Source organism: Micromesistius poutassou (genome assembly GCF_964030765.1).
Source record: "Micromesistius poutassou genome assembly, chromosome: 8".
Lineage (NCBI taxonomy): Eukaryota > Metazoa > Chordata > Actinopteri > Gadiformes > Gadidae > Micromesistius > Micromesistius poutassou.
In genome coordinates this window covers 14304856-14325888 of record NC_140278.1, presented here as the reverse complement: position 1 = coordinate 14325888, position 21033 = coordinate 14304856, and the positions used below count along the sequence as shown (strand labels likewise).

The window sequence follows — 21033 nt, the reverse complement described above, 5'->3', positions numbered from 1 at the left end:
TGGTTCCACTTTAGCCTATCAAATCCTGACCGGACAACAGAAGTACGGATGAAATACTTTATTCAACTTTAGTTCTAATAATTGTAATAAATATATACATATACACGTTACATTTGTTATGTTTTTAATTCGCATTTTTTTTTACCTTTTTTTCTGGCATCGTTATGGACTCTGGGAAGATGGAATTGTTACATTTGGAAATGAAATATGTTGAAAACAGTACCTATCTGACACAGTAATGAAGTTGTATTATTCTCATTTTAAATTATTTAGTGAGTGAGTTAAATAAAGAGCCTATTATTCATTGAAAAAAAAAGTGTTTTTGGTGTCTGGTGTGTCATGCTGCAGGTGTAAAATGGGATGGAAAATACTAAAACCATGCAGCTGACTTTATTGAATTTGTTATATTTCAAGTTACTGCTTTAATTTTCGTAGTACTTCGTTGGTTAACTGTTGGCTGTAACTGTTTATTTTCAAGTGTCCAGGCATCCACCCCAGCAGGAAACGATCAAAGTCTGCCCATGCAAACGCAAACAGCTCCTTCCACTCCTCCTCCAGGGCAGCAAAGTCCACCTCTTTGTTAACCGACAACTTTAGCTCTGTGAAATAATGGGTCAAGAAGCCTGGCACTTTCTTTTGACACTCTCTCCCCTCCAGACAACTTCCCAATAAATAAATAACGTCTTTCATTCCACAGCCTCCACCAACGTACTGAAAGTCGACTGCCGCAACATCCCGTCCTCCTTGGTTAAAACAAAAATTGGCTAATTTGGCGTCCCCATGAACAATGGTCTTGAAGTGGCATTCATTTAGTGTCCTGTCGATCTCCCCAGCAGCTGTCTTGAGCTGGCCGTCCTCCATGGCCTCCAGCTCATCTGGCCTGGTCTCCAGGTGCCAGTAGGTACCAACCGGCCACAGCCCTTCTGGATCCAAACCCAGGAAGAGAGCATGGAAGTGGGCCAGCCAGCTGAGACAAACCCGTATTTCTCTGTCTTTCACGCTGGTCCTTTAATAAAAGAAAGTTTGATCATGAAAATTATAATTTCATTACACAATAGTCATTAAATACTTCTGTTGGTTTCTGTTGAAGCCCAGCATATTGTATGTATTAATATTTGTATCTGATATAATAAAATTAATTACAAAGGGGTTTCAGGGACCCAGTACCTTCGCTGATCAAAGCCGACCGCATCAAGATCCTCTAGGACTAAAAGCATCTCTTCTCCGCATGAATGGGTCGCCAGACATGCGGGTATCTTGCAGCTGGGCTTGGTGGAGTAGTTCTTGTACCAGTGGCTCTCAATGTGGTACGATTTTGCTTTACGAATGTGGGAGCGGTCCGTACGCTCGGTATCACTAGGAAATTTGACGTGTTTCACAACAACGGAGGGCCGATCACTACCTTCAAGGTGAACTCGAATTATCTTCCCATAGCCACTCCATAATGGCTGGATGTTTGCGCCTACACTCAGCTTTGTTGCGCCGCACGCCTGCAAGATGAGGTCCTGGTACTCTTGTTTCATTTTCAGACCAGATTAGCCGTTCGGTATATTAAAACAGGACACCGAACGGCGCAGACATTTCAGAATTCAACACAACTTTAGAAAACGGGGAAGTTTTCTAAATAGGCAAGAATATAAACAATGTCCCCGTCCCATTTAACGTTAGGCCTATTCAAACACGAACCATACACCATAAAGTATCGTACAGGAGCACATGGGTTTAGTGTGAGAGTTGTAAATGTGTAGGCTACATGAGTTAGACCGTCAGCATTATATTAAGAAATAAAACGATAATAATACTTCCGAACCACACATCGGAGCTCTGCCTGCCTCAGCCCAGCTTCCCAGCCAAACAGGATGCTTAAATGGGATGAGAAAATATTCAACCGATTGTACTGCCATCTACTGAGTCGGAGGGTAAGATTACGTTTGATGGTTGAAAATTAACATTGTCGTTTTGCACCAAACATATAGAAGACATTATGAAAAGCTATGATACTAGCTATGTTACACTATATTAACAATTCGGGTATTGTGATTTTCAGTTCAGTAAACAATTTATTTGGAATATTTAAAATATTACATATGCATACAGAGTTTAAAGTAGCAACTACATTGTAATTTTCACAAGTCCTTAAGTCTACACTACGATCCAGTTTATGTAATGGGTTGAGTGGTAGCTGAGCTACGGAACAAAATAATGTGATCTCAATTAATCACTTTGACATCACATCATTGAAACATTACCAGCAAAAAAGCATGGATGTTGATGTGAATGATAAAATGTATGGAAAATTTTTTACTTATTTATTAGTCATATCCAAAGTACACTTTTATCAAAGGCCATGAAAAAGTAGCTGGTGTCAACTAAAAATACATGATCCTTTCTGCATGATCTAAAGATACAATTTATGAAATGTTCATTACACTTTATTACAGGGACATTTTTTATTCAAAATAAATCGTTTTAAAAAAATATATTGGGTGACCCAATAATAATAAATAATAAAATTGAACTAGTTTTGTGCAATGACTTTATTGGCTACCATTGTTTATCTTTATTTTAAACTGTTATTTTGTATATCTTTACTTTAACCATGTATTTAAATCAACTGCAACTGTTAAACCCTATAAACACCCCAAACACCCCAAGACCTTTGTGATTTCCTTGTATCAGTCTGATATAGACATGTAACAATTTTAGCTGAAGGGAGTGTTAGTAAGTAACTTGCTGAAGGCTGAGATTAAGATAGTTAGTTGTAAAAGGCTTTAGAGAGAATACATTTGTGAGCAAACTATGAGGTCACAAGGTCTGGACCTCTCTAATAATTTTAGAGTTAAACATAAAATTGGAAACTAAATGCAACTGTACAAAAGGTCAGGGGTTGAGATCTCCTCAGAGATAAGGGCATGCTTAATTCAAGACTTGTTGCTGTGTATTCGCCATGTGTGAAATCTGGTGGTGCATGCACAAGCGGATGTATAGAGTGGTTGATTTCTAGTTGAAAAACCATGGGATTGATGAATCCCATGGTTTTTCAACTGGAAATCGACCACTCTATCCTCTATCCATCCTTTATAGGACTTTTATTTTTGTCATTGTGATACAGCTGACCTGACTAACTTTATTTTTACTGTATCTAAGACTCTGATATTTGTTATAGACATCCAACCTAGTTTTAAATTAGCTATTTATTGAGTGACTGGAGAGCATACTTTTTTAACAAACAAATGAAACTATTGCCTTTGCCTTCTTGCTGGCCCGGAGGACAATTTAATGGAAGTCTGCTGCATAACTTTGGCTATGACCTTAAGCTCTACCTAAAATTAGAAACAGATAAATGACTGTGTCAGAGCCTAGACTAAAAAATGTGACTCTGTTTGGGACCCTTTGTCTGTCTTACTACTAACCAAAACCCCCTTCTGCCAAACTAGGTTTTGATTTGTATTTTTGTACTCTTTACGGCTGATATACATATATACTTATTTTTTGCTTATATACCTGTATATATATATATACATATATATATATGTGTGTGTGTGTGTGTGTGTGTGTGTGTGTGTGTGTGTGTATGTTTAAGTGAGTATGAATGAGTATGAATTAATATTTTCCTTCATCGTTGATATGATTGCTATATCCTGATTGTTCTGTGGTTAAAATAATACAAAATCCCACTTATGAATCGCATGCTGCATGCTTATTGGATAAAACTAGCAATTTAATGTTTGGTTGAATATTTGAGCGTATGCAAATAAGGTGTGCAGATATCCAAATTCATTTTAAATGGTAGAAGTCAGTAATACTTAAATTTGCTTTCTTATTCCAACTAATTGGAATGTTATTTGGTTGTGTGTCCATCGCCACAAAGAGACTAATTAAATGTTGCATTCCCAGGGTTAGGTTTTTGTGTTTTGCTAGATTGAATGACTAAATTCGTAACTTCGATTGATTCCATGAACACTTTATCGATTACTTAATAAATAAATTAAATAAATAAATAAAAAATCACACGCAAGCCCTACTTACTACGATCTGGCTTACATCAAGAACTTTCTAGACGTCCGTAGGACTTCCAACAATGGTGCCAATGGTGTATATACTGCCTACTATAAGGTCAGCCTTTTTTAAATATATTTCCATGCATCCATATTTCCTCTAATTTTTTTTATTCAAAGGTTTCCTTGGTTGATAATAGTTGGAATTTATATTGAACTATTGAATAGTAATGAAAGCTATAGAAGTAGAACCGTCGTTCACCCCTCCAAACTGTACATGTTGGTATAGTCCAAATGACAGCAACATGAGCCAGTCCACAGCTAGCTGCCAGTCCCACTAAGGCACATAGCATCTATACTAGTTATATATTTACAGCAGAGTTATTATAGCCTCATTTGCCCAATTATACGTGTCATGTCTGCTCCAAAGAAAGGAGACCTATCCTCCACAGAGAAGGAACTGTTTCAGGTTATCACAGCAGGTACGTTAAATCCTTCAGCTAATGCTAATATTGAGATTAGCTACACCGGTAGCTGCAATCTGTGTTAGTCTGATCACTATTACGCAAATGTGTAGTACATACAATTTGTTTTAATAAGCGATAGTTTCACAACATGATATGCAATAATGTAATTCATTATTTCTATCGTTCGTGAACATCTGACATTTTGGACTTAACGTTAAATGCAACAACATGAGATAACTTGTGATTTAAAGTGGAGTTATTCGGTAACGTTGGTTGGCAGATGGTGTGGAAGCCATGCGTCCATGTGTGCAAGTAGAGATCGGGGCGTTGGTTTTGAATAACTGCAAGATGCTTAGGCGTCATGACAATACTGGTCAGGGAATTAGAATATAGCAAGTGACAATGTTTTCTTTTAGGAAATGTGCAGGAGGCGTCAAGACTTCTTGGCTGCAAAGATGTGCGGGTCAACTGTTTGGATGAGGTATGAAACAAGAGACGTCCTAAAGCAAGCTCAAAAAGGACAACACGGGGATGCTTGGCTTGACACACCAAAGGGGTTTGACAAGTGATTCTCAGGGTAGTCAAGACAATGGAGAGCATTGAATGAGCTTCTCTCTATTCTATACTTCCTGCCTGTCAAAACAGGTGTTCGAAATTATCAACCTCATTTTCACTACCTTGCTAGAGATCCCATAGCCTAGTTTAAATGTTAATATGATAACCTATATTTATATATAATAATGATATGTTAGTATGAATTCTAGGTTCGGCCCTTCTTCAAAAATAAAGATATCCACAGCCTACCAGTAGGCATGCAACCAAGATGCCCAAACATTAACCAAACCTCATTAATGAACCTTTTCTATCTATCTATTGCTTGGATAATAACATTAGATTTCATAGAATTTCTATAAAATAGATTATTGTTATATTGTTATTCTTGTACAAAATTTGGTTCTAGTGGTTTGTCTTAAAATGTATTGCATAACAACCAACCAATCCTTGAATGTAAAATGTATGTAATCTCTAATTCGGGATGGGAATTCCTGACAAACCAATAAGCAAAACAAAGGAAGGGCTCAATGATAGTGTTTTCTCTGGGCTTTACCCCACAGCTGCTATATTAAAATAAAATGAAGCTTAAATTGACAATCATGCAGTAATTTTTTCCACTAGCCCAATACAAGTCCTTTATGACTCACCGTGTCCTATGTTACAGTTTACACTTCAGGTTGCATATACTTAAAATACCCTTCCCTGTTGTCTCTTTCACAGAATGGCATGACGCCTCTCATGCATGCAGCCTACAAGGGGAAGGCAGACATGTGCAGGCTGCTACTTCAGCACGGCGCAGACGTCAACTGTAACGAACACGAGCATGGCTACACCGCACTCATGTTCGCCGGCCTTTCAGGTACAGTGTTTGTAAAAATGTACATTCATTTTATTTGTATTGTTTTTTTCATTTTTGGAAATTGCTGACGGACGTTCATTTCAACAAAAATGGCACTTGGATAAGTCAATTCACATAAACCATACATGTACAAACATAGATACATGACCATATACATGTTGGGCAAAAGGAAGATGGATGATGCTTTGACTTTTTCCAATTGATTTCAATGGCCAGTTTGCACCCTTGATATCTTGCTCACATATGGCTGTGTTGAATGCAGAGATCTTCAACTACGCACACACTGCCCTAGAACTATGAATCATTGAGCAGATCCGAAGCCACTTCAAATTGAATAAAGATGCTGACATGAAAAGCCTCCATTCTGCTGGGACTCTTGATAGCCTAGCCACCATACTATCCTGAATGTGCTTTCCCATCGACCCATCAGTGTTCTTGCTCTCCCTCTACAACAGTACCCTACTATCATTTGTAGACTAGTATCCTTGGTACTTGGAGAATTCAGAAAAATGTTTCTGAACCTGGTAAACGAAATAATTATAGAGAGCAGGGACCTACTTTGGTATTTTTGAAAATTGGGTACAGGTGTGAAACCTTAGCTGATAGTCCATAGAACCGTGACCCTGCAGCTCTCCTGCTTGGAGGAGGTCTGTAGCAGACAGGACTCTGCTGACTCCCTCCATCTCCCCCAGGCAAGACGGACATCACCTGGATGATGCTGGACGCGGGCGCCGAGACCGACGTGGTGAACTCTGTTGGCCGGACGGCTGCTCAGATGGCTGCCTTTGTCGGTTAGTTGGAAGGACACACACACGCACGCTTGAGTGGGAACTGGGAATCTGTAACCTTTATACATTTTCTCTTGGTTGAACACAACCCAATCTTTATTCCTCCCCAGGACAGCACGACTGCGTGACTGTAATCAACAACTTCTTCTCCCGGGCGGGGCTGGACTATTACACCAAACCCCAGGGTCTAGAGAAGGAGCCCAAGCTGCCGCCAAAGTTAGCTGGGCCACTTCACAAGATTATCATGGGCACCAACCTCCACCCAGTCAAGGTAGGCCCAGCTGCTCCCCACATGGAGGGTCATTTTAATATAATAATAATAATAATGGTGACTCAAATAAATAAAACCAGTTAATCCTTGTTGTAATCCAGACTTAAATACAATTGAACCAACTTTTGTTTTAATGCATATTCTGTATATTCAGATCCCACCTGTTGACAACTAGCCATGTGAAATGTAGTATGTGACCCCTAAACAAGGAGCTCTGACTAGCATACATCTGGCCAGACAAACCTAACCGTATTGTGTCTTTGCATAGTTCTTGACCAATAATCACTACCTCACTAAATGTACCCTTTTTGACCAACCAGCTACATTCTAACTGGTTGTTTAAACCATGGTAGATGGTTGTCCTGGTCAGACAGAACCAGTAGTTTTGTAACTGGTTGTTTAAGCCATGGTGGATGTTATCCTGGTCAGACAACCAGCAGTTTTGTAACCGGTTGTATCATCCACGGTAGATGGTTCTTCTGGTGAAGGAGAACCCTCTGCTGGCAGAGGTCGGTGCTCTGGAGAAGTGCAGGCGGGTGATGGAGCTGATCTGTGAGAAGTGCATCAAGCAGCAGGAAATGAACGAGGTGCTTGCCATGAAGATGCACTTCATCAGCTGCGTGCTGGCCAAGTGCGGTTCCTTCCTCAAGGCCGGCGAGGACAAACTGGATGGCCTCATCAAGAGGTGGGTGTGACTGGGGCAATCTGTAGAAACATCTTGATATATTTCACACATGAAAAAGGACTTTTATAGGGCTTGTACACGGTCACATTGCAATGACGGCCTCTATTTCGGAAGCATTGGTAGTAATGGTGTTTTTGTCGTTGTTGAGTAATTAATCGTGGAATAATTTGTCATTATGTAGAGATGTTGTTGTGTTTGAAACTGCCACAGTGTTTCTCACACGAGACATGGCAAAACAAAGTATTAAAGTATTAAAATATACTTTAAAGATTTAAGTATATTTACGTTAGGACGGAGTATTGCCAACAAAAAATCCAAAGTTACATTCTGATGTACGAGCCCACTCGACCAAAGCATAATTAGTAGGGGGTTGGAACCGATAAAAGTACCTGGAATTCCGTACTGCTTACAAACGGTGAAACATTTTATGCTTTACTCTCTGTTATAACACCAATGGAATATCCAGGGTGACGCGTGTAACCGCTGTGGCTCTCACCGTGACAGGAGGGTGGGTGGAGAGTGGTACTAGTTGAACTGTCATAAAAATTACAACAATTTCAACCACAGAACAGATCTCCCTTACAATACCGAAGTAGCAACCTAAAGTGTCTCTCTCTGTCTCTGTCTGGTTTTCTGTCTCTCTCCTCCAGCTTGCTGAAGGGTCGAGAGGGGGATGGATTCCCAGTGTTCCAGGAGAAATTTGTGCGCGAGTGCGTCCGCAAGTTCCCCTACTGCGATGCAACGCTGCTGCAGCAGCTGGTCCGCAGCATCGCCCCGGTCGAGATAGTGAGTCCGACTTGCACCACACTAAGCGTGATCGGCCCGTGCACAGCAAGGGCGATGAGTCTTTGTTAACTTACAGTTTCTGCTGCCCATTTGAGGAAGAAAGATGTAACCCCTTTAACAAAACTGGTTCATATAATTCCAACGTTCGAAGGACCAGTCAATTGCAGGTCCCATCATGGTTGGTTACTAAACATTTCGATTTATCTACCTATTTATAAAATGGGTACCCATGTATAATAATAACAACGTACCGCCATCTGCTGGCCAAAGGTTCACATTGCACCCAAAATCAATTAATCCTGAGATTATTCTGTTCAAAGCTTTCTGAATTATTTGGCTGTCCAGATTTTCCCTTGGTAGACTTGGTGGCCGTCAAATACTTTTCAATGTAGGAAAATCCCTGAATTTTATTTAGAATATTATGGGCAGTGAAACTAAGTAACTGGAATCAAAATGCATGCCTGGTACTACTAATGCCACAATATATGTAACAATATGCTACTTTTACTAGGGATATACAGATTTATCAAGACGAATTGTGCCAAAACGTGTTTATTGTTAGATGCCGTTAATGTGTCTTATAATGGATGGCATGATTCTCAATATTTAATTCCTGTGAGTTGACTGGTCCTGATCCATATCCTCTCTCTGTAGGGAAATGACCCTACAGCCATCTCCGTTCTGACCCAGGCCATCACGGGCCAGGTTGGCTTCATGGACGCAGACTTCTGCACTACGTGTGGAGAGAAGGGGGCAGAGAAGAGGTGTTCCATATGCAAAACGGTATGCTTTACGCCTTCCCATATTGTTTATATGGTTGCAAGTTCTGTTTTGTGATTGGTGGTCTTTTGAAGAACGTTAATTATCAGGAGTTTCGAGTGAAACGTGGAATTCTGTTTTACTTTTATAATTTGTCATTTAGCAGACCAAAGCTAATGACGATGACACTTTCTTGTTGTTGAAACATGTCTATAGCAATGTGCTGCTACACGCCACCTAGGTGGCTTTTCTGGGCTCCTCCATAACCAGGACACAGGATGATGATGTTGGAAACCGGTTTGTTGGACAATGGTACAGAAGCAGGTGTGTGTGTGGTGACTACTGGTTTAACCTGTGCACATTTATTTCTTAATGCACAGTGCAATAGTCATGCAGCCTCACCCAGCCCCCAGAGTCCAATCAGTCTGACTCAGGCCAGGTGAGGCTGCTTGAACCAGCCATCATCAACACACACTCCACAATGTCTTAAATTAGCAGGTAGGGGACGGGGCATCTTGACTACAGCTGAGACTGTGGCCATTGGGGTTAAAACCCAGAATATTTTCGTTTTTGGAGCCAAACTCCCTAACCACTAGACTTTCCTACACTATTTGGTTAATGTTTTCCTACTATTCAGTGAAATCCATTAAAATTCCTATTTGCATGCACTTGCACTTGTTAACACAAACCTTACCCTTTTATCTGAGGAGACTTGGAGTGCATTCTGATGTGGGTTTTCGATGATGCCCTCAGATAAACTGCACACACTGGGTAGAGACCCAGTACCCTAGTATCGACTGGGAGTCAAACCCCCTAGCCGCCTCCCTATCCTGGTTGTTTTGTTCCCCCCAGGTGATCTACTGCGACCAAACGTGTCAAAAGATGCACTGGTTCACTCACAAGAAGGTCTGCAAAAAGTTCCAGGAGGAGAGGGAGAAACAAGAGGAGGAGGCAGCCATGTTGAGACAGCAGCAGAGCAAAGGTGCGTCAAATCCTGCTGACTGAAACGCGCACCCCTCCATTCTCCTGAGCAAAGCCGCTTGTGCGACAGGAACTGGACACACACTGGCAGTAAACCGTTAATGGAGCGGTGAAAAGTGATTGTTAATATACAAAGTTCATGCGAGATCCCACTTCCAAATACCGCCTAAGCAGTGAGGTCGCGGTCACTTCTCTTTGGCTTCATATTTAGCAAGAGATGTGCACAACTCCTCTTTTTCATGAGTATCTGGGTCGTATGAGCGATCATCTGATCCATCAATGATTCGGATTTGCCACATTTTTTCAATATTGTACATATTAGCCTTACATGTTTGTCCTCAATGCAATTAATGTTGTGGTGATATACATTGTTTGATTTGAAATATGACTTGTATTTTCCAGAGGATGGGCCACTGCAGCAAGCTGCAGAGGGCATGCAGAACCTCTCGGTGGAGGGAACCCACACTGACAGTCTATCGTCTGACCCAGCTGTACCAGCAGAATCCTCAACCCCGGCCCCTAATCCAACTCCTAACCAATGAGGTCGCTCCCCTATCGCAAATCCTGACCAATGAGGTCCCGACCCTATCCCATCTCCGAACAAATTAGGTCCCTCCCCTATCCCTATCCTAACTCCTGACCAATAAGGTTCCTTCCCCTATCCCAGATCCTGACCAATGAGATCTTACCTCCTTCCCACTTCCTGACCAATAAGGTCCCATCTCCATGTGGAAGATCTTCCTGAAGATGAAGATTGTATTGATGACGCGTTCCACCAGAAACACACGGTACTCTTTGAACACGCAAAGCCAACTGCCCAGAGGTTGGATAACTCTGTGAGGAACGTGACGGCTGCCCATTGGATCCTGTGGCAAATGAAGACTTATTAATTATATTCTGTGTTCCAACACGGATCCAAAATGGCTGCCAAAGCAAAGTGCTCTACATTCACTCAAGGATAGCGTCCCAAAGTTTGAATTGTACATTTCTTGTTCTTTTTTATTTTAAGTATTCTGGCTGTGTTGTTTCATCTGTGTAAGAACGCAAGTTTTGGTATGGTATTTCAAGGGAGAGGATAGAGAATTTTTTTATTCAACACAGCTAAATTCTGCCTTAAACTGTAGCGTTGTATGGTAACCAATAGGAATGGAGCTGTTTGCTGGAGTTAAGTATAGTGTGTACACGGGAGATTTGTTTTGCCATAGAATAATCAAAAAGATAGCATTGTTGACATCCTGACAGCTTGGGTAAGGAAGGTTATAAGGACTGCACAATCATGAAAAACTATTCAATAAAAAGCTATTCTAATATAAACTGCATTCTTGTATATATTCTGAACAGTATCCTCATAATTCTATTACATTTTTGCCAGTTAGTTTACTTTCTTGAAAGCTTTCTCTTGTTTTGTAATTTTCAGAAAAGAAAGTATTCTTAAAGTGGGAATGTGTGGATGATGGCTGGTGCTGTGTAGGAACAATCGTTTGGGATTTTATTAATTTTAGGTATGGTATCCCTGGAGAGAGTGCATGGTAACCCTGGTAGTATATTTATTTTATTGATGACTTTCTGGTCTCCTCCAATCTTAATGGACAAAGGGTGGTGATGTTAAATCAGTTGGCTAGTTGTAGTTAATGAACATGGCATGCAGAAGATCTTCCTAGTGTGTGGAGATGGCTGGTTTATCCTGTGCACACTGATTACTCAATGTGCAACAGGTGTGCAGCCTCAGCCAGCCCCGGAGTCCAATCAGACTCCGCCAGGTGAGGCTGCTTAAACCAGCCATCATCCACACACACTCACATACTTACTGTAATGTTTTTATTCAGTTTCATAGTTGACAACACTGGTTTAGAAAGAGTACAGTGAACTCTGGAGATGCTTTGCTCTATATCGCTGGCTAAAGTGGGATTACTGTTATAACTTCTTGTCTGAGAGGGAATAAGGTTCCTAGCTACCAGATGGTGCATGTTATCCCCAAACCTAAACTGTTCAGAGGTCTTGCAAATGTTATGGGTTTTAACGGTTTGTTATTGCCTGGCCCAGCCTCACTGTGGGTCAGTGATAATGCAAATTCCTTGGTTGGGATATTTCATATTTAATGATGCAACATTTAAGCCAGCCAAGTATGTGTGACTCCTAAGTGCGTCTATCAAAAGATTTGTATTTTGTAATACCATGGTGACCACAGCCATTTGCCAGGGTTGGCCTGCTGCCACCGTGTTCTGTCAATCTCACGACTCTCTGGACACCTGAGGGTGACAGTGAGGACCCTTGCAACGGGTCGAGCGGATGTCGTCCCACATCCTGTTCCTTCTCAGAGCACCGGGAAGCACTCCAGTGCAACATGGAGCGATGCAAGAGCGTTCCCTGCTCCATGCCTCATGGGTTGGGTCCCTGGTCTTGAGCGAGCCACTTGAGCCAGGGACATGGGGGGGGGGGGGGGGGTCTTAAAGGTACTGTGGGTACGATTCAAGAGCCATCATTTTGTTGCCATTTTCACGTTGACGTTCATGTTTCTCCCCATTGTAATATAAGGAAATCAAAGGAACTATTTTGGCAAGAAATTTAATAATATAAAGTGATGACGCAGCTCCAAAACTAAATAATGAATAGCCAGTTAAAAACAAAAATATATCAACAACATTTGCCAAGGCATGTCTAAAAACATATCCTTCCCCCGCACTCAACCATCAATCAGTCTTCCATCATTTTCCATCAGTTATGTTAAGCTCTTCATTTTGATAGAAGGTCCTGCCCCCTGTGGCAGAAGGCTTAGCTCTCCTTGGAGCACAGACTCTGCTGAAGGAGAGAGGACAGAGGGCCCCTGGTCTCAGGCCAGCAGGCGGCTGTATTCAGCCAGGGCTGAAGACTTCTTCACTCCGTCCCAGATACGAGCCGCGTAGTGGAACCTGTTAACATAGGCTGGTTTACTAGAATAATGATGTGTTCATTGTACCCAAAACATATGCTGGTTTAATAGAATAATGATGTGAGGTAGTGTGTGAGGTACCAGTTCTTCTCTGTGAGGATGGTGTGGGACAGCTGGCAGCGAGGCATGGCCAGTATTTGGCTGCGAAGCTTGGAGACCACAGAGGAGAAGGTTGGCTGGCCTCTGTACCCAGGGAGAAGAGAGAAGAGAGGGGACGACCCGGAACCTGGACACACACGGATGGAAACACACACACACACTCTCATTACAAGGTTCAAATGGACATTCTCAAGACATACATCTCCGCTCTTGGCGAACAAAGACATTTGGATGGTTGCACGCTCCACAAGCTCTTCCAGAAGGGAGGTGTTGGAGAGGAGGCCAGAGCAGCAGGGGAGCCCACCTGCTTTAGTGAGGCCCTCGTCCCCTTCACTGTCCTGCGGTGGGAGCAGGAATAGGTTCACCTCGCTCTCCAGGTACTTCCTGCCCAGACCTGGGAACATGTTGCAGTCCAGCATGGACAGGGTTCCTGGAAGCAAGAGGAACATACGTCACACATATGTTCCCACCTCAGCTGGGATTGTTTGTTGGTCATGTAAACTGTCTCAAACGAGATAAAGGAGAGTGTCACGAGTTCTCTAGCGGGCTGGGATGTTTGGTTTGGGACTTTCCTTGCCTTTGTATTTGAGATGGGAGTGCGCCATCATTTTGTCCACCACTGAATGCATGTTTTTCAGATTGCGTGGGCAAAAGTCGTCCCTCCTGGCTTTGTTCTGGAGGAAAACTGCACAGAAATAAACCAAGATGGTGTTGATCATCATTTGAATGCTTTAGTGCAAACAGTACACTGTGTAAATGGTATACAGCGCTTTTATCCAAAGCGCTTTACAGTGTTGACTGACATTCACCCATTCATGCACACATTCACACACCAACGGCAGAGTCAACCACGCAGGGCGACAGCCAGCTTGTTAGGAGCAATTAGGGTGAGGTGTCTTGCTCAGGGACACCTGAGCAATACCTGAACATACACTCAGCTAGGAGGAGCCGGGGATCGAACCAGCAACCTTGCGGTTACCAGCCAACCCTCTCTACCTCCTGAGCTAATGCCGCCCCAATGTACTTGTCGTACCCTTGAACATAGTACAGTGAGTTGTAGTACCACAGTAGTGAAGTGCGAGTACTCGTACCATAGTAGTGAACCTTAGTTTAGCAAGAAGTAGTACCATAGTACAGCGAGTAGTAGATCCATAGTATATATGGATATATATATAGTATAGCATACTAGAGTACTTCAGCAGACTCACCTATGTGGGGGTAGTACTCGGCTCCATCTTCAGCACCAGAGGAGCCGGTGCTGTCGTGACTGGCTGAGGGAGTCGAGGGCTTGAGCATCTCTGCAGTCTGAAGAAACCTAGCAACAAAAACACACTTTAAACTGTTGACACTGTACTGCTGCTGTAAGTTGTAAGTTCTGGTTGACATTTTGCTGGTAACATGTTGAAATAACAGTTTCAACATGTTTTGATTGAAATCCGTTTTACAGCCAGTTGGTCTGCAATAGTGTCCATAAGGCTAACAGGTCACTACCACATAATACAAAGCACAAAAACTAGCTAACCATATTAAATACAACTGTTTCACATGTTTGCCATGCTCAGGCCAGTAAAGTCATAATACATATAAAACAAAACATTCAGAGAAATAGGACAACAGTGTACATGCAACAAAGTACCTGTACATGTTGATGTCTGTGAACCAATCTTGAACCACTATGACCACATGACACACTGTGAAGAGGAAGGCCGCCATCTGAAGAGACTGAGGAAACACGGGAAACATACTCATGACATATACTTTATACTGTGGAGAATGAGCAACAACGTGAAACATACTCATGAGAGCTCATGAGATATACTTTATACTGAAGAGACTGAGGAAGCACTTGAAACAGACTCATGAGAGATATACTTTATACTGTGTAACTACTGTGGAGACTTGACTTCCCTTCAACATTAGCCAATCTTTAATCGGCTAATGACAAATGTCTGCTGCTTGCCCAGTACTCACCTGCATCTCTATATAGGTGTGCGGGAGATTGTACTCTGGGGGTAACTTCCGATCATTGTTGATAAGATGGTCCAGAATGGAGGGACTGAGGATTGGCTGAAACGGCAAAGAAGGTTTTTGGAATAGAAGATACCAGAACACCCCGTATGGAACCCCAAAGTAAGTATTCAGTTGTTTTCTCATTCTTAAAAGGTTCATTAGTTCTACCTGTGTATCCAGGTAGATGACTCTCAGCTAAATGTTTTACCTGTGTATCCAGGTAGATGACTCTCAGCTAAATGCTTTACCTGTGTATCCAGGTAGATGACTCTCAGCTAAATGTTTTACCTGTGTATCCAGGTAGATGACTATCAGCTAAATGTTTTACCTGTGTATCCAGGTAGATGACTCTCAGCTAAATGCTTTACCTGTGTATCCAGGTAGATGACTCTCAGCTAAATGCTTTACCTGTGTATCCAGGTAGATGACTCTCTCCTGCGTGATGAAGAAATCTATTCCTGTGCTTTGGTTTCCCGCTCTTTCCTTGATTTCCTGCGTCTGAGCCCTGAAAACAAAAGCCCTGAAAGAACAAAACACTAGAAGTCAAAAACAGAGCGTTCATAACCTCCTAGCTGCCCGCTCCTTTCCTTTTAACCGCTGTAGTTCAAGGGTAGTTGAAGCTTGGCCTTAATTTGTCAGACATCATATGTTCATCAACCACAACCAAATATGGTGTGTGCAAAGTGCGTTATGGTCAACAACGCATATCGGAAGTACACCTGTATGTCTGTGGTCAAATAAGCAGAGACATGTTTTAATCCTATGTGTAACACTGGCATTAAGTTGCAGGCCAGGAAACATTTGACATGTTCTTACCTTTGGTCTTCCTCTGGAGTGTTTGCAGATATAAGAGACATGATTGTGGACTTCCCAGTTCCCTGTAGACCAAGGACTCCCACGACCAGCATATCGGTCTGGTCCCTCAAGTACTAGAAGACACATAAAACTCTTTATACCTGTCATCGCAGATCGTGAAAACTGAAACTCCTTTGGGTACTATTTAGTTTAGCTCTATGACACTGACTCACTTCCATGGCACTGTCACACCAGTTCATCTGATCGTCCACAAGCTTGATGCTCTGCCTCATCTTCTCTGGAGCGATTAGTTTGGTCTGGCCAACCACAGCTGCAATGCATAGAGCAGAATCTGAGACATGCAGGGAGGCTAAATGAGTCCATATTGTAAGGGAGTAGAGGATACTGCGAAAGCAAGGGCATTCTACTCCAGACCAAAAGGTTCAGGGTTCAATCTCTGATGTCTGCACCCAACCTGCGTGTACCCTTTGAGCAAGACACCAAACTCTTGACTTGTTCCTAAGTGACCGATATCTGAACCCACTGGAAGTCGTTGGATAAAAAGCATCCACTTGGATAAAAGCATCCACTTAAATGACTAGGCTGAAGAGCGTATAGATAGGATCTTACTGTATGCAAGCTGAAGTGTTAGAGGGCCCAAAAACAATGACATGCCAGTCATTACCCCAAATACTACCCCATAAAAAGGTGGGAAACAGCATAACGCTTTACTATACTGAACCATACTATACTATACTATACTGAACACAGAATCAACACAAACTCACGGTCCCCAGCACCACTGGAGGCCGAGGCACCCATGCCACGGTTTTGGATCTGGTAAACGGGTTGTGTAGGACGTTGTCCCTCCCTCTCCATCTTGGACGGCCCAGAGCCAGGGAGCTGAGGGGTGGCCTCTGGTGGAGTCCCACATTTCGTGGCGTCTTCCCTCGTTTTGATTAACATAATCGGCTTTTCTGGGGCAGGGGCTCCACTGACAGAGACACTCTGAGCTGGCTTTGACTACAAAATAATAAATAAACACAGAAAACGTTTAATAGAAAGAAAAAAGAAGCAATCGGGGGAAAATACAGAGCAAAAGTCCCACATACTCTTTCTCCGGGGGGTTTTGCTAGTATGATGGGGGTCTTTTGAAGGAGTTGTCCTGGAGGATCCTCACTTGTATCCTGAGAAAAGATACGTCAACAATGTATCATACCAACTTTGATTTGAAGCATCATATTAAATAATAACATTTTTGGCGGTCGGGGAAAGTTTACCCTTCGTTCTCTAGGGTAATAGTCCCTGTCACGACTTGGTCCCGACAAATTTTGACCGGGTATACCAGACTCTCTTTCGCCCCGTCTCCGTCTTCTCCTCCGTCCCTGTCCGTACATCCCGGGCTGACTGTGGCCCGACTCTGACATGATGACACACCGTAGAGGGTGGACTACAAACAGCGTTTCAGCACAGGAACGGTCTACCTCCAATAATACACGTTGGTGGGCAGCTGACTTCACCTAGGCAATGTGTCCAAGCGTCACCGTAGCTCAACCGAAGCATGAATATTATTATAGCGCTAAGATAACCCGCCTAGTGCCATATACATCCTTTAATTATCAATAAAGAAATATGCTGTCTATTCTGCGAACACAGACAGCAAGAACCCACACGATTAACAACAACGAGCTTGTTTTGTAACTCGACATTACCCGTTTGAGCAACTTTCAACCATAGAGGTAGCGCAGCTAGCGCTTAAGCACTAACCCCGCCCACATGTCTGTCTTTAGTGAATAAAATCAAACGCACCTGGTCCATCTTTTAAATGATCTCGTTGAGAAACATATATTTGGAAAACAAACATTTTGCCCCACCATATTATTTAATTATTATTATTTTTTTGTTATTTTATGCATACGTTATGGGAATGATTGCAAACATCAGTTTTCAATGCATACAATCCAAACCTACTATACAGTAATTTAAGCTGTCAATAGAACTGATCAAATAGTCGCCCTACCCACTGCAGATTCTAATATTAAGTCAATGTAATGGAGTTACCTGCCTTAAAACAACCCAATATAGTGATTGTGTCATATCGGAATCGTTTATGGGCTCCACATACACAGATTTTAACTTTAAATTAAAGTAAACTACACTACAACTACGTAGTGATGCTGTGATTATATTGTTGGATGCTGTTGTTAACTGCTGAAACGAAAATATTTACTTTTATTTTGAAGGCTGAATGAGGCGTTACGAGGTACGTACATCAAATCCTCCCGACTCAACTACATCCGGTTTAAACCCGACGTAGAAAGATGAATACAGGAACTTTGTCTTATGAATGCGAGGGATAAATATCAAAACGTGGTAAATATGACAACATATTAGCAGTTGAATTGCTATTTTGAACCACTGTGGTTGGATACATTCCACGTATAGGTTTTGCGTGTATTATTTTGATAGACCTCATCATTACATGCCAAATTGTATTTACACGGACCAAGAACAATTACACATTTCTGTGGAGGAAGTTCAGCAAATCAATCGGATTGTATTAGTCGTCTTAGTACAATTCATTTACCCTGCTTGAACGTCGTCTTTTAGAAAAAACGCTTGTGCAATATAGTGAACAACGCGAATGTGCTATCGGTATACTATTGTAGAACAGGCGCGGATGGGTGAAAGGAAGACACACTTGCTGGACCCTATGGTGAATTGGACTGGTTAAGGTTCATCTTACAACAGGTATTAACCTATATATATATATATATATATATATATATATATATATAGGTTAATACCTGTTGTAAGATGAACCTTAACCAGTATATTATATATATATATATATATATATATATATATATATTTGTTTTACCTATAACCTCATACATTCTCTTCTCAAATGCAGGTTCTGCAGGACAGCAATGCTTGTATCGGTGGAAAGGATAAGTCATGTGGAATTCCTTAAGTATGCACAAGATGGTAGTGTGGAAGACGTTTTGATTTTCAACAATTGCTGAATTCCAGGACACCTGCTAGATATGCTTCTGATACAGGAACTAGTTTTACAACATATGAGTTAAACACTGCTTGGAAGTGTCTCTGCTCTAGGCAATCTTTTAAAGAAACACTGGACTGCTGGATTGATGATGATTCACAAGAATCACACATAATTGTATGTATTCTTTAAAGAGGACTCTACGCACATTTCCAAAGATTGGGATTTTCCACAAATGGCAAAAATGTTAAACAGCCCAATACAACACAGCATTGGACCAGTGTCAGCCACGATGCCTTGTGTGACGGTAAAAGAAGAAAGGGATGATATGGAGCCGTATCAGTCTACACATTACATGCCAAGGAAAGATTTCAAAGTAGAAAATCCTTACGATGGAATGTACGACAACTGCAACGGCACAAACCATTTAACAAGCCACACAGACAACAACCAGCAACATTTTTCAGACGACGATTCATCCAGAGACTCCTCTGATGAGGGAGCGGGGGAATTTGAGCCAGAGGAAATCGGAGGACCGATTTCACACGACACTGATTCGGATTCCTCGTCTGAGTCAAGTTCGAGTGGGTCCTCCAGCAGTTCCTCCTCTACCGAGACCATGGACGACCCTGGCGAGGATGTCCCGGCCGTGACACAGTTGATGTGTGAGAACTGTGGCAAAGGGCCTTTTAAGAACCTCAAAGTCCACCTGCATCACTGCAGTGGCATGGCGAGTCCGTTTCAATGCTCTGTATGCAAGAAGAGCTTCCGCAACGAGAAGGCTCAGCTGAAGCACAGGGCGCGTTACCACGTGTGCTTCCTATGCAGTGAGGTGTTCGTCCACTGGAGCCTCTACAGGTCTCACGTGTGTCCCAAGGGCCCCAAGCCCCTCTCCCCCACCATCTTCTGGAGCTGCTCCACATCGCCACCCAACAAATGCAATATTTGTAAAGCCTGTTTTGCCACAAAGAATAGTTTGCTAAGTCATATGGTCTTTGTTCACAGTACCAAGGTGACCTCCAAAGTTTGCATTATTACTAACCCTGCCCTGGTGACGCCGATCAGCACTGCCTCTTCCGCAGGTGGATCTGGACTTGTCTTGGTCTCCAGTGGAGTCGCACCTTCTCAGGACATCAGAGGAATCCCCCCCACTATGAATGGACATTGTTTTAAGACACGAGAGGGTTTACTAAATGGGCATGTGGCCAACTTTGTGACTGGTGTTCAGACTCCTCCTCACAAGAGCAAAACCAAAGCACAGGCTCCTGTTCAGAGTGCGGTCCAGCATCGCGTGAACACTAGATCCAGAGCGGCAGCTCTAGCGGCCAATGCTGGAGCACCCAGTGCCTTGACTCGGCCAACGCAATCGTCCTGGACGGCCGCCACCGTGGTCTGCAAGGCTAAGCCCATGGCTGAGCATCCCCCCATCGTTATGAGGATCTCCAAAACCAAGAGCCAGGAGCCGAAGAAGAGTCCGCGCACAAGCTGGCGTTCCAAAGGCTCCTACCCCTGCCGGCAGTGCGGTGCTGTTTCCCAGCAGCCCTCGCTCGCAGTCTCCCACCGCTACCGGCACCGCGGCCGCCGCCTGCACCGCTGCCAGTGTGGACGCAGCTTCCTGCGCCGGCTGCATCTCCTGCGACACTGCGTTCAGCACGCCGAGGCCACCAGCTATATATGTGCCAAGTGCGGGGAAACCTTCCGAGGAGCTAAACTCCTTGTGGAGCATTTAACGGGCCAATCAAGGAAACCTGCGGGCGTTTCCTGGACACAAAAGTCAAGGAAGAGTTGCATCAAGAAAGTTCCCTTTTGTTGTGAATGTGGACTGTGCTTCGACAGACCGTCTGCTTATATATGGCACCAACTTCAAAACATGCAAAAACCAAAGGTGCATAGAAAACGCTTAAAGTGAGACATTACCCAAGATCCATTTCCTGATAAATAGGTTTGTGTTGTTTGTTCCCCAACACAAGTGGTTTTATTCATTTTTTTTAATTTCTAAAGTCTTGCATTTTATGATTACAATGGTTTGGTATTTATGACTTAAGAT

At 42.7% G+C, this 21033-nt stretch overlaps 4 protein-coding genes across 4 annotated transcripts; 2 read left to right on the top strand and 2 right to left on the bottom strand.

The window, feature by feature from the left end:
• Positions 1–10: 10 nt before the first annotated feature.
• On the bottom strand, positions 11–1827 carry pkdc (protein kinase-like domain containing). Its single transcript, XM_084472270.1, has 2 exons — positions 1168–1827; positions 11–1006 (listed from the first exon to the last, which is right to left on the bottom strand). Exons 1-2 carry the CDS (start codon positions 1521–1523, stop codon positions 415–417), a joined length of 948 nt encoding a protein of 315 aa, XP_084328396.1. The 5' UTR covers positions 1524–1827; the 3' UTR covers positions 11–414.
• A 2490-nt stretch (positions 1828–4317) lies between these two features.
• Positions 4318–11457, top strand: LOC311351210 (ankyrin repeat and MYND domain-containing protein 2-like). The gene is made up of 10 exons (XM_084471311.1): positions 4318–4480; positions 4882–4946; positions 5741–5879; positions 6572–6670; positions 6778–6938; positions 7409–7623; positions 8274–8409; positions 9064–9192; positions 10021–10150; positions 10552–11457. Exons 1-10 carry the CDS (start codon positions 4414–4416, stop codon positions 10689–10691), a joined length of 1281 nt encoding a protein of 426 aa, XP_084327437.1. The 5' UTR covers positions 4318–4413; the 3' UTR covers positions 10692–11457.
• Positions 11458–12746: 1289 nt separating this feature from the next.
• On the bottom strand, positions 12747–17639 carry smg9 (SMG9 nonsense mediated mRNA decay factor). Its single transcript, XM_084472133.1, has 13 exons — positions 17263–17639; positions 17095–17169; positions 16771–17005; positions 16216–16313; positions 16004–16116; positions 15596–15707; positions 15149–15244; positions 14814–14899; positions 14386–14492; positions 13755–13862; positions 13482–13607; positions 13160–13304; positions 12747–13058 (listed from the first exon to the last, which is right to left on the bottom strand). Exons 1-13 carry the CDS (start codon positions 17407–17409, stop codon positions 12980–12982), a joined length of 1527 nt encoding a protein of 508 aa, XP_084328259.1. The 5' UTR covers positions 17410–17639; the 3' UTR covers positions 12747–12979.
• Positions 17640–18302: 663 nt separating this feature from the next.
• Positions 18303–20895, top strand: LOC311351412 (uncharacterized protein; the record flags this gene model as incomplete). The annotated part of the gene is made up of 2 exons (XM_084471550.1): positions 18303–18355; positions 18897–20895. Exon 2 carries the CDS (start codon positions 19222–19224, stop codon positions 20893–20895), a length of 1674 nt encoding a protein of 557 aa, XP_084327676.1. The 5' UTR covers positions 18303–18355; positions 18897–19221.
• Positions 20896–21033: the final 138 nt, after the last annotated feature.

What these genes read in the sequence shown, in the direction of transcription:
- LOC311351210 (XM_084471311.1), top strand. Translation starts at nt 4,414, where the DNA reads ATGTCTGCTCCAAAGAAAGGAGACCTATCCTCCACAGAGAAGGAACTG. An exon ending in GTTTCAGGTTATCACAGCAG is followed by an intron (nt 4,481 to 4,881) that starts GTACGTTAAATC and finishes GTTTTCTTTTAG; the next exon opens with GAAATGTGCAGGAGGCGTCA. An exon ending in GCATCGCCCCGGTCGAGATA is followed by an intron (nt 8,410 to 9,063) that starts GTGAGTCCGACT and finishes CTCTCTCTGTAG; the next exon opens with GGAAATGACCCTACAGCCAT.
- smg9 (XM_084472133.1), bottom strand. Translation starts at nt 17,409, where the DNA reads ATGTCAGAGTCGGGCCACAGTCAGCCCGGGATGTACGGACAGGGACGG. An exon ending in GGTGTGACAGTGCCATGGAA is followed by an intron (nt 16,117 to 16,215) that starts GTGAGTCAGTGT and finishes TGTGTCTTCTAG; the next exon opens with TACTTGAGGGACCAGACCGA. An exon ending in ACACCTATATAGAGATGCAG is followed by an intron (nt 14,900 to 15,148) that starts GTGAGTACTGGG and finishes GTGTTTCCTCAG; the next exon opens with TCTCTTCAGATGGCGGCCTT.
- pkdc (XM_084472270.1), bottom strand. Translation starts at nt 1,523, where the DNA reads ATGAAACAAGAGTACCAGGACCTCATCTTGCAGGCGTGCGGCGCAACA. An exon ending in GTCGGCTTTGATCAGCGAAG is followed by an intron (nt 1,007 to 1,167) that starts GTACTGGGTCCC and finishes CTTTTATTAAAG; the next exon opens with GACCAGCGTGAAAGACAGAG.